The 12,997-nt window shown below is 32.9% G+C and overlaps 1 protein-coding gene across 19 annotated transcripts in view; it reads right to left on the reverse strand.

Moving 5' to 3' along the window:
- raskol (Ras GTPase-activating protein raskol) overlaps positions 1–12,997 on the reverse strand; it is a 119,729-nt gene that overhangs the window by 22,911 nt on the left and 83,821 nt on the right. For 2 of the 19 annotated variants that reach the window (XM_089714141.1, XM_089714145.1), the window contains exon 2: positions 6,991–7,452. The exons of 14 other annotated variants lie outside the window; for them this stretch is intronic. In XM_089714141.1, coding sequence (XP_089570267.1) covers positions 6,991–7,192 — 202 coding nt within the window. In that variant the 5' untranslated portion in view covers positions 7,193–7,452. Of the gene's footprint in view, positions 1–6,990; positions 7,453–9,701; positions 9,722–9,767; positions 9,909–12,997 lie in introns of those variants that run through there. 3 more of the 19 variants (XM_089714144.1, XM_089714140.1, XM_089714143.1) reach the window with 3 other exon arrangements.

The following is a 12,997-nucleotide window of genomic DNA, read 5'->3' on the forward strand; positions in this document are numbered from 1 at the left end:
TCGACTCAATGACTCATGTGAACTTACTCTTTCGAACAGACAATATTTAGAAAGTCACGGATAGCGTGGGCGCAGATAAATACACTTACATCACGTGCCTACATGCATTTTTTCATATTTCAACCCACATAAGTTATCATTAAAATTAAATTAAATAGGAATAATTGAATATGTTGTACAATTTCAACTCGCATAATACCTATAACGTGCTTTGAAATGATTTATTTTGGTCGTAACTTATTATGATTTATAATAATAATTAGTTATCTTATTTATTTAGGTGATTAAAGTATATGTAAGTTATCTTATTTGATAACACTATTCACAACAGATATCGTATGTGATCAATTTATTATTAGGTAAATTAAATTGACAATACGAATATCTTATTTATGCCAGTAATATGAAATATGTTAAGTATGTATTCTATTGAGAAGTAGAGAAGCATTATTAGTTTATATAATTCAACAAGTTGGTGAATACTAAACTTCTCTTCCTCGCTATGTAGAGATCAACAACGAAATAAAATCTATAGCAATTATAACAATAGGCTACATACAGTATTGGTTTTTATTAGATATGATTTATCAAGAAGCTCATGATACGCAATTACCATGGACCTAAAAAATGGCAATATCATAAATAAAAATATAATACTCAGTATTTTTTCGCTCTCTACATCTCTATCGCCAGTACATAGAAATGGTTGAAATATTTTCTGATAACTGCGATAGTGTAATTTATTGCTAGATTGTATAGTGAAATTACTATAATATTTAATATCCATGAACTGCACATATTCCAACATTTGTAAAACCTTATTTTATCATAGCACTAAATCACAACACTTAATTACGCTTACATCCTTATAGCACTGCACTATTAAAACACACTGTCACAAAACTCCATAAAATTGCAATACTAAATCGCGAACAAAACAATGTTTTCGTAATATTTATTGAAAACGCAAAAGCGCGCGGCCGCTATGCAAGCCCAAGTAACTTTGTTGACAAGCGGCAAACTGAAAACTCGCTCCTCCGCCATGTTTGAATGCGTCGGCAATCTTCGGCACTACTCGTCTAGCTTCGGGTGGTACTTTCTGTTTTATGTTTGTCTGGACTATAAAATAATATACGGAATACACATTGAGTAGCACGAAAAGACTTGTTAGTTGGAAGATTTAAAAAAAAAACAGGGCAATAATTAATAAATAACGGTAAAAAAATGAGTTAATTTACATGTAACCTAACTATAACAATTAATGAAACATAAAAATAATAACTTTATTTTTTATAAAAACAATTTAAAATGCATATTTACTGGACGACTCTATCGCTCTATAGAAAAGATTTATCCATAGAGCGATAGAGTCTAATATTAAACGAGCAAAGCTCAAGTCTTTTGTTAGTTTTTGTGCAACACACTTTTACTTTGATACTTTGTTACCTTTTTCAAATTTATTCTATACGACAAAGATATATGCATTAATCAATCAAATCGAAGAAATAGTACCTTATATTATGATCCAATAACATTCATTATTTGTTATTCATAAATTATGATTTCGATTTGAAAGCTTTCGTACAAAAGTTGTACTCGCCAAAGGGCATGGGTACATAAAATAAATCACGATACTTGAGAGTTGAGGCTGGCGGCGGTCATGGACCTATTGAACTGGTTCTCCGATATTGTTCTTATAGGTAAAGTTTTTACACTTACAGTGTTTGCTTTCGAGGTTACAAAATCTTTTAGTTGATACTTGATTGGATTACCGCTTCACTTGATGTCTACAATAAACGATCATCTTTAGATATTAATGAAATCGATGTAGAGCTAATTCATAAAATATGTAATAAAAAAAATAAAAGTTATTGTAAAAAACTTTATGTATATATTTGTTTTTACCTATTTTGATTGTAATATTACCTACATAATCTAACTAAGTAACATAAAAATTTATTACAATAATTCACAAAACATACGATACAAAAAAAGCTTTTACGAGTAAACTTTTAAACGTTTTCATTCATTTGACTAGTGCCATCTAGAGACGAGTAGTAGCATAAAATGTTTATCAATGCTCCGATAGAGGGAGCTATTTCAAAATTCTGTTCGCTTGGTTGTCTTTAACCGGCGCGGCGTGTAAAATTATTCTTAACTGACATCCCAAAACAACAGATGTTAGCAAATTTTTTTTACCATAAAAATAAATTTGTACATAATATAATATTATATTTTAAATTATGAAATAAAAATTCATTAACACGGAGTTTTACATATCTTTTATTACTTTTACTACAAAGTTAATAAACATTGTACTATGAAATGGTTGTAGTAATTAGCATTTTAACTATCGCTTCCTGTGCACGGCACACTTTTCAGTAGCGATAAAAAATAAGTAAATGGGTTTATCATGAAAAGGAAACCCTATTTTCGATAACTGGGACACATTAAATTTCTATTTTACATTGTTGAATTACTTTTTATATTTTCGTTTGCAAAAAACTACGTGACAAATGAGAACACATGATATTTTATCAAATAATTTATTACAATTTACAGGTATCGTAAATTGTGAATGACTACTATTTAAGAGTGTTCGCGTAGAGTAGAAATATTGGCGAGTGGCAACAACATGACAGAATTATCGATATAAATAGTAGCCGGGTGCAATGTCCGGGACAATTTAAGCTAGAGATACTATACGTACCTATATCTGAGTATCTTTATATACGCGCGTAGATGCTGTGTGTAAAATGGCGTAGGAATGTTATCATTGCGAAGCGTACTTTGATATAGTACCTAATTATGTAGTTATTACATTAAAAAGGGTTTTTTGAAAAAGGGATTCCATTTTTTTTTAATAAACATAGTATAAAACAAAGTAGCTTTCTCTGTCCCTATGTCCCTTTGTACGCTTAAATCTTTGAAACTACGCAACGAATTTTATGCGGTTTTTTTTAATAGATAGAGTGATTCAAGAGGAAGGTTTATATGTATAATAACATCCATTAAATAGTGGAAAAGTACTGTTATTTTTCAGGTTTCTAATGTGATGTCGTAAAAAATTACATTTTTTCCGCTTACATTGCAAACGCAGGCTGAACCCTACGAGTTTTATCAAAATAATGTACTAAGTATTATACACATTGACCGCCTCCTCGGTACAGTGGTTGACGCGTGAGCGTAACACCAAGGGGTCCTGGGTTCGATTCCCGGTGGAGACGAAGAAAAAAAAATATGTCTCGGTCTGGTAGGACACAGAAGACTGATCACCTACTTGTCCCTAAAGAAAATCGAGCAGTGAAAACAGATGTATAATGCATCTGCCCCTTACCCCACTAGGGGACATGGGACTTCACTTATTAATTATTATACACATTGAAAAGGTCTACAGAAAAGTCCGTGATGGTATGTATATGTCTATCTCTTATGGATAACCCACTATAACTTTTTTTTGTCATTTACTTTTTACGACAAATAATGGCTAATTTTTGAAGCGATTTTAATTTTTAACCAATACAGCATTAATCCTTAACCAATTAAATACCTTGAATACATTATTCATTTAATATAGATCTATATGGCCTTTTACACCGTATGATTTAAGTGAATATTTTCGAAGATATTACAGATTTACAAATTGTGGGACCGTGCGAAGCCGGGGCGGGTAGCTATTTATGAAATAAACTGATATTAAACATAATTTTAATATTGTTTTTCAGTTTCGTAATTATCAACCTATCAAAAAAGATTTTCTCAGGTATTAACCAAATTAATTACATATTTGAATAAAACAAATATTTTAAGTTATTATAATTAGACCATTAATCTTCGCAATGGATGAACTCGCTTTTAATACTTCTTGATTAAGTTTTAGAGATATTAGTTCAACTGAATGTATATTATAGACCTAATCAATTACAAGTAATACAATAAATGTTATCTTCTATCGCGCAACCTTGCCCATTGCGGCTGATAATGCATTATTCTATTCGATAATGTTGTGATGGCTATCGTCACTGCAGTTATTTGCAATACGCCGGTGAAGTCACGTCCGTGTCTGATCTCATGATTCTAAACGCCAACAATTATAATTGTTCAACAATTAAGAGTTTGTGTTTTTATTTTACGATTGCGTTTAATTTTAAGCCAGAACGCTTTCAAAAGCTTAGGTTTTTATTTATTTAGTAACCACACAGTGCAGAAGCTAGATTATTTTTTTTTGTATTTTAGTTCAAAAAACTTCACATCTGCAACAATTAAATTATCATCTACGTAAAATGATGTTATGGAAAACAACCTTAAAATCTTATTTAAAATCAAATAAAATATTGATAAAGTAACATACTCGATTAATATTTTCCAAAACCAAAATACTCCATGAGTCAAATTGTCCGAAAATAATTAAGTTATAAAACAAGCAACATTCCGAAAAGATAGTTCACACAAAAATTTAATTATCCACTTCACAGTATAACGCGTAAAATGTATGAGAATTCACTAGGCTCGGCGTGTTTGCTTTAAACATTACCACGTGAGTTACTTTCCGGTCCTCTTGAAATTTCATTCAGCACAAAGGGGAAGAATATAATGCAAGCACAAAGGCATATAGGGGCACTCAGCTTCCGTAGTAATAGATGGTAGACAAACCAGCTTTGAGACCGCATACCATAGATTAATATCGACGTAACTACGTGAGGCAATATAGGTGTACCTTTGATATTATTATGTATCATGTTTTTTAGGCCGTTACCTAAAGTCAGGGACCGGATTTACTAAGTTATATACAATTATATAATTAAAATATATTCGTTTATTATAGCTGTTGCGTCAATATGTAATAAGTACATACAATTTAATTGCTGTTATTACACAAAATCATTTAACGGTCACTAATCGCAAGCGTGACCGTCTTTCAATAAAGCACATTCGTAATTCGAAGATAATAGAGGTCAATTAAAAGCCTACATATTGAAGGCGGAAGCTTTGCTGGCACCGAAAAGGGTTGTAGACTATAGAGACACGGGAAGCGGATGTGCGGTGACTGCGCGCAGGTGCGCAGACACGGGCGGAATAACTAACTTGTGCCACATCAAACGGGCTACGGTGTACATGTAAACAATCAACCATTTGGACCCAACGTGAATGGAATCGCCAGAAATGTTGGCCACGTGCTGTTTAACCCTTGCGATATAAATAATTTGGTGCGACGTAAATAAATGCCACAACAGCGTTAACTTCAAAGAAACCTCACACTTCTATATGTTTATACTTCATGTTATATTGAGGTACATAAAGTTGTTGACTCATGTATATCTCTATGAATTCATGGGCCTCATTATTAAATATTCAATATAATGTAGTAGAGCACCAAGGCCTTGAGAAGTAATTATTGCGGAGGTTGTATAATCAAACACTGCGTGCTGGGAATCTAACCTTAAGAATATTCGAAAATAAACCGTGGTTGTTGAAAGGTTTACAATTACGCCTCTACGAAAATAACATTAAAAAGCACATACAAACTGTTATAACATCGTTTCAAATCGTAAAAGTAATGCTTCTTACTTTCGTTCAAATTATTATACACAAACGAGTTTTATACAATCATCGCTTTATTAAAGACACTATTTTACAATGAAGAAACAGGAAATATAAGCGCTGTTCAAACGATGACCCTAATCTCTTCATCTATGATTATTTCATAATGCCTAAACAAACGAGCCGCTCTCCACATGGCAGATTAGTCCTTGAGTTTATATAGCGGAATAATAAACTCATTCATTGCTTCTCAGTATTAAAATAAATGTTGGATCAAATTGGCGACACTTCCTATCCGGAGCTTTAAATATTCCACTAAACGCGAGTTGAAAGCAATGTATCCGGTGAGTCACTTGAAGATATTACGTCGCAATGCCAAGACCAAAGGATATCATGTAAATTTTATCTCTATTTACGTGGACTTAGACGTTTTTCTATTGTTCAAACACGCAAGATAGCAGGCTATTTTACTAAATACGGAAGGTTTTCCGGACTGTGATTTAAAATCACGTTTTGTGTAACAAAAGAAACATACATATGTATTTATTTTTTTACGAAAATTTTATGTCTTGTGGTATTCAATCGGTTTATCAATCTGAATTGTATCTAAGTCTACTCTCTATACGAAGATTATATCACAGTAGATTATGTTGCTAAACATATACATATGTGACTATTAGTTAACTGTTTGTCATGTATTATGTCAACCGATACCAACTCTCATATTATTATTAGTGCGGTTGTAAACAGTTAACTTGGAATGTGATTACGGTGTCCTATGTACATATGAACAGACTAAGTCTATATAATATGTTGGTGCACGCCAACCAGAAAATATTATTAATATTATTTGCCCTTTTAAGTATTTATATAATTTAAATTTGAATATAAACTCATAATTATGTTGCGAAGTTTATGGCACATTTACAAGTACCTACTACTTATAATTAATAAGCCGTTAAAATCTAGGTTAAAATATACAAATTCAAGGACTCCTAGCTTAATTAAACTATCATATCGCGAAATCATAAATATACAATCAAAATAACATGAAAAACGAGTTGCATTTGTAAAGATACTTTGTTATACGGAATAAACAACGCTCATGAAAACGTCAACTCATTATAAAATATGTCAAGACTTGAAACGATAAATAAGTAATTTCTCAGCAGGCCATTAATTAGATTGTTAAGACAATCAGTGAAAGTACGACTAAATGTATACGCACTACACTGTTAATAAAATCCATCAAGTACCTTCTGGTACTTGTCATCAATCAATCAAACTTGACATCAAGTACCTTATGCTATTTATATTTCCGTAAAATTCGTACAATGCACCCAAAAACAGCAAAATTAAATAAAATTTTCTATTATAGCAACTGAAATCCCTAAAAAAAATAGAATAATATGAAAAATAACTGAAATAAATCTGTAAAGCAATACACACCATCTATATCATCCTGTGAAGACTCGAAATCGGCTAGTGTAACATTCGAGAGATCCTCCACGTACACCTGGGGCTGTCTATTCAGCGAGTGACGGCCTCCGAGGGAGTGGTAACAGCTCTCTTCCTCATCCGCGGCCTCCTCCGTCGAAGAACCCTTCAGACAGGAGTGAAAACTCCGTGACAGGCGGCGCTCCGTACTCATTGTCACTCATGTCCCAATACACGACACAGGTTTGTACTATCACGCACAACACGTGGACACCCAACACTGTATTTATTTCACTTTCATTCACGCGAATCCTCCGATGACTCAATATTTTTTGCACTAATACAATTTCATCATTCGTCTACGTAATTTGTAGTGATTTCGATTCCATTTTATTTTATTTCAACTCAAAAAGCGTGCACACCGATGCAAAGACACTAAAACCACATTTCTTTTCTTATCTTATCACCAAGGACCTGTAATCGTAGATATGTAACGAATCATTGAGTTTGTGCTCAAAGTAAATAAACAGCGGTCTTTAAATATACAGAGTGGGTTATTGGTACTACACGTCTTGGCATTTTTTAAGTTATCTTTATCAAGTTTCTAAGGCAGTTGTTACAATTTACGTAGGCATACTTCTAAATCTTAACAATATAAGATCGTTTTGAATTTCGACAGAGCCACGAGCTAACTTTGCGGAGGCGCTTGGAGTACCTACAATGTCGGTTCATTGCACTCTCAAAGAATGAGCCTACCTATGCGACAGTGGACTAATGAATGACATTTTAACAAAAGGAAGCGTTTTAAATGAACGCGTTTATATAACTAAAATATATACAACATTTACGATAAATAAAGAGCGGATAATAAATCTTTTTTCCAAACGCATCGCCTGAGATCAATTAGGAGAACACATTTTTAGAGATTATAAAGAACATAAAACTATCCAATACAACTGGTATTATATCTCGTCTATTTAGCTTTTAGAAATTTTATTAAAGAATGCTGTTATAAATATATCCTTTTCCTGTGTTTATTTAATAAAATAAAGTTATTAATCCAAATGTTTAAGAAGTGGTTTGGTGAGTTGGAAAACATCTTGTTCAAGTAATAATAGAAATGTTTCCTTGTATTTTTACAATCACAAAAAATAGGAAGAGGAAGATTATATTGCATTCGATGCAATTACACCATTTGTAATACGCGAATTTTATGACAAAAAGGTGAAATCTTCAACAAGCTATTGTTTTGTGGAAAGTTGAGTGTGGGAGCAACTCGACGTAAGACGCAAGAACCTCTTTAGAAGAAAACCTCGGAACAACCTTTTATATTTTACAAAGTGTGACATGCGCGCGGAAAGAGTATATATTCATACTGATTTCATGTATAAGAAAATTAATAAAGAGATGGTAACTACCGAAAGATCAAATTACAATTTGTGTTCACTAGGATATAAGCATGTAAGAGCTGTGTGTTTGTTCATTTTGAGGTCATACTATATTACTTTAAGTTAAGCTACTTAAGATATGAATGTGATATAGAACATGGACAAGGAATAGTAAATGAAAAATTTGGTAAATGACCGTGTTTGACGCAGTCTTATGAAAAGGTAGCTGCTATTGGAGTTAAGACGTCAAGTCTGGCGCAAAGCCAACCCTCACCGGCACGAGACCGATATTTTCACGAGATAAGCCAGTCCAGTGGGAGTTCAGACCAACAGTAGCGTGCCAGTAAAGAATTATTAGCACGCGAGGTCTGAAAGAATAAGAACATTTCTATTGCCCCAAGGTTGCCCTTAATCTAGCGGCCTTGTCAGGAAATCTTGATTCGAGAAAATTGATCGGCCAGCATTGTACATGAATATAAGGACATTATCGCAGATTAGATGTAAATCACATTCAAGTCGCATAATAGTCGACTCCTTAAGAGAGCTGGCTTATTATCAGACATAAAAGGCTCAACTTTTGTTATAGAGCGTTGACAGCGAATAGGCTGTCGGGGCAAATAAACGCATCCGTCTGCGACAATCGCTGACACGTTAACTAATGACGTGACAGGTATAAATCATGTTATAATAGCAAGACTTTAACGAGCATCGCTGGAGGAAGAGGCCGATTTGCAACCATTGCTATAAGAGGAACACTTCTCAGTCAAATCGAATTATTGTTATTAATGGCTTTTCAAATCACTCGACCTATACTCCCAGATAAATGTAAAAGATCATTAAATCATCAGACTAATAGGTATAATCTCTTCGATCACATTAAATGATATGTCATAGATTAAAATAAATATAGAAGTTACTATTTCATTTGTATTCTGTTACGTTAAGCTTTTCCTTAACATCAATAGATATGGTATTTTAGATCAAATAGCAATAGCAATATTCATCATTTTGCCATCTCCATCAATTTGAGTTCTAACTTCTATGGCTCATTTCGTAGTCCTATCAGATTTTATCAGATTTATCAGATTTATTTATAATTTTCACTGAATTATTTTGATCAAATCTAAGGATTAAATCACCAACAAAATAATAGTATAACCGTCTTATAACACTTCCTTAAATTCATTGCCCATTAGAAATTATATTGTTAACATTATGAAATACGAATAGCTAAATCTAAACCAATATCTGCAACATGTGTTTCCAAGGAGGTAAACACAGCGTTTAATTATTCAAACATGCTGTTTATTCACACTGCGCACTGAAATAGCTTACACTAAAATAAACGGGCCACAGCCATGGCATTATTGAAAGGACATTTGGAAGAACGGCACTAGTTACCACATTACAGAACACTGTGACATTGGATACGTATTAAAATTCGTAAACAAAACACACTTTCCGATTACGTGTCACAAAATATTTACAGAATGAAAACACCGCGTGACTGTCTTCATTCAACGACGCTGACGCACTGAAGCACTAACTAGTAACTACGGACTTACGGAGGCGAAGAGGCGCACGCGCACGCTCATTATGACCAACCGTTTATTTACAATTCCATTTTAAATTCGAAGATGGAACGGTTATGATTAATCTTAATCCTATTTTACAGAAGCTATTCGACAACTATTTAAATATTAATAAGAAAATGGTCAGAAGTATTACTATTGTTCACACAATATGTTTATGTTATTATGTAGCCACATACTAAGTGAAAACCAACAAACCACAAACGTAATTTGTGAATATTACCATCGAGAGTGAAAGCGGTTGATCGAATGCAATAAGTGTGATATCTGAAAACCAGTAAATGTTATCGGCCACTCTTACTCTCTAATAAATATAATGGCAGGTGAATGTGAAGGGAACCATGGGCAACGACCGCATGAGGGTTGTCTGTAGACTGTAACACTTGTGTAATTATTTTAATCCAACTAGACGGGAACGAGCAAACAGCGATAGAAATGTCAACACGCGTTATACATATTTCTGAAGTCATAAAACTCTAATGAGTTTAATATATATGTTTTATTGAGGTAAGTCCCAATAAATCTCCTATAATAAAGATTCCCTGCTAAGAATGTCAGGCAACATACGTGATACGACTATATAAATTCACAGCTATGTAAACATCGTCAAAGGAATTCATTCAGCCGCTGCTTCAATATTAGAGAAATTTTCAAATAGCATTTCTCTTAGAAATGTATTAAAGATTACGACTTTGATCGAGATAGAATTGTAAAGAGTTATATTAGCTTTATGGGACTCGTGAATAACAATGACAAAAAGAAGACTTCTTTTGTTAGATTACTGAATTGTTTCTACAAAAACTTGAATGGTAACGATATTGGTGTTAAACACGAAAAGATTAAGATAAGCGTATTATTATACCAAATAACAATAAACGTAGCTTCACTTTCTTTACGGGCTATTGAGCATTTAGGTACTCATGTTGCCAATATTTACCGCTTCATTAGTAGTATAGGTTGTATTTTACAGATAAATTTTATGCTCGTATTTCATTGAGAAAAACAAAAAATCTGTACTAATGTTCTGTTCATTAGTGCAGTAATGCACAGAACAAAAATTGAATCGTCTATTTTTGTTAACATCGACTTTTACCTCTGACCTTTCAACAGCTGCATTCCTTCATAAACAATTCATGCGGAACGTAGAAGCATTGGCAAACGATGACCTTCCTTAACTTTGAAATTCATATCATACAAAACAAAAAATTACCAGTATAGAGTTTATATAGAACAAATAAAACTAAGAAACTATATAGCTTTATATCCTTCCAATGAGTGGTTTGTTATAAATCTTTCTTAAGTACTAGCGTACGATGGTTCAAACCCGTAAGTCTTGTTTCAGATGCAGTCTTATAGAAAGACTCGAAATAAAAATAAGCGGTTCTCGTAAGTCGTAATAAACTTTAGATCGAAATATCACTGAGAATTATCACAGAGTACCTACTCAGTGATATTGAATTTCTTGGACGCATTTATTATTATTGGATAATTTTAAAATGTTAATACTTTTGATGCTGGAATTAAATTGTAATACTATATAATTATGCAAAGTACTGTTTTAAATCGAAACAGTATCAATATATTAATTAATAATCGGTATTTAAGAGTTGTTATGAGTGGGAGAAGCCAGGGCGGGCAGTGGGCGGGAGTGAACTTGGCTAGCGAGTGTGTCTTGCGCAAAATACGCCCTTCGATTACACTAGAATGTTGCTTTTAGAAACATGCAAAATGATACACATTTAAATCACCAATAGAATAAACTTTATAAAATTATAACGAAAATTCATTTGATCGTTTGTAAATATCTAGAATTATACCTTTCCAAAAAGTATTTAAATACATAATGGTAAAGCATATTATGTAGGATTGAACATATAGGTATTGTTACAAACAACTTAAGTGTATTTTTATTTATTTAAATATAATAATCGTAAGTAACTTAATATTACAAGGCCTCTTAAGTCATGTTTCTCGTGTACGTAGTTACATATTATGGAAAAGTGTATTTTCTTAAATAAATATATTAAATGAGGGACTAGGGTATTTAATTTATGTGTACGAGTTTGAATTTTAATCATTTAGTCCATAGAAGGTAAAGTATAATCAACCAAATGAGATGTAGGCAGCATGTGTAGGCTTGAGTAGCAAGAGATGGTACAATTGTCACAAATTGACGTGATAAAATTATCATTAGGACAAATGTACCTACTTTGAATGAGCGAGACTATACCTACTGGGAACTTTACTGGAAATGTTAGAAATAATAATAATTTTGTGGATGCATTTTGTGGCTGTTTTGGTTACTTTACTAATAGACCTTTTGTCTCGTTAATATTCGTTTAAATAAAAAAAAATAAAGCGTTTTAAGAAATTCTTGCTCTGCAAGAAAATAGAGCGACTGAAAATTGCTAGTTAGCAGAACAATAAAAAAGGCTATCAATTTTAATTACTCAATCGATCAGTCCAATACAACAGAAGACCATAAAAGTTAGCGGTATGAGAGAAAAAGTGGAATATATAACGAACTTTCGTTGTGAAGAAGTGGGCCAATAGAATACGGTGTGAACCGTGCGTGCGGCTCGGGGAAGTGAAGCAAATAACTGCATGTAACTGTTCATTGTAAGTGAAACTGGTGGAATATACGAACTTGAACATAATTAATCACAGTGACGTTATTTCTAGGAACTAGGAATGCAACGCTATTAATGTTGTTAAACTGTAGGTATACGGTCATCAAATTACCTACTGAAACTTGTAATTACGCTAATTTTAAATCATTTGTTTCGTGTTGTTTATTTTATCATGCAATTTCACACCAAAAGCCAAAACATGCCACACTGACAGATTCTTTTATAGATCAAAATCGGCTATCTCCTACAGCCCATTTAAGCCTAGTCTAAACAAACTACACTCAAGTGAAGATAATTAATTAAAGGCCGTTGTACATAATAGGGGTTCAGTGTGTCGTCCAACAAATACTCAATGGAAGAGATTAAGCACGATACACAACGGTGTAGTGCATTACCGACCTACACAGTA

The sequence above is a fragment of the Colias philodice genome, chromosome 3, assembly GCF_061535455.1.
Source record: "Colias philodice isolate Cphi_HAF_F1 chromosome 3, ilColPhil1 Martin Lab GWU primary, whole genome shotgun sequence".
NCBI lineage: Eukaryota > Metazoa > Arthropoda > Insecta > Lepidoptera > Pieridae > Colias > Colias philodice.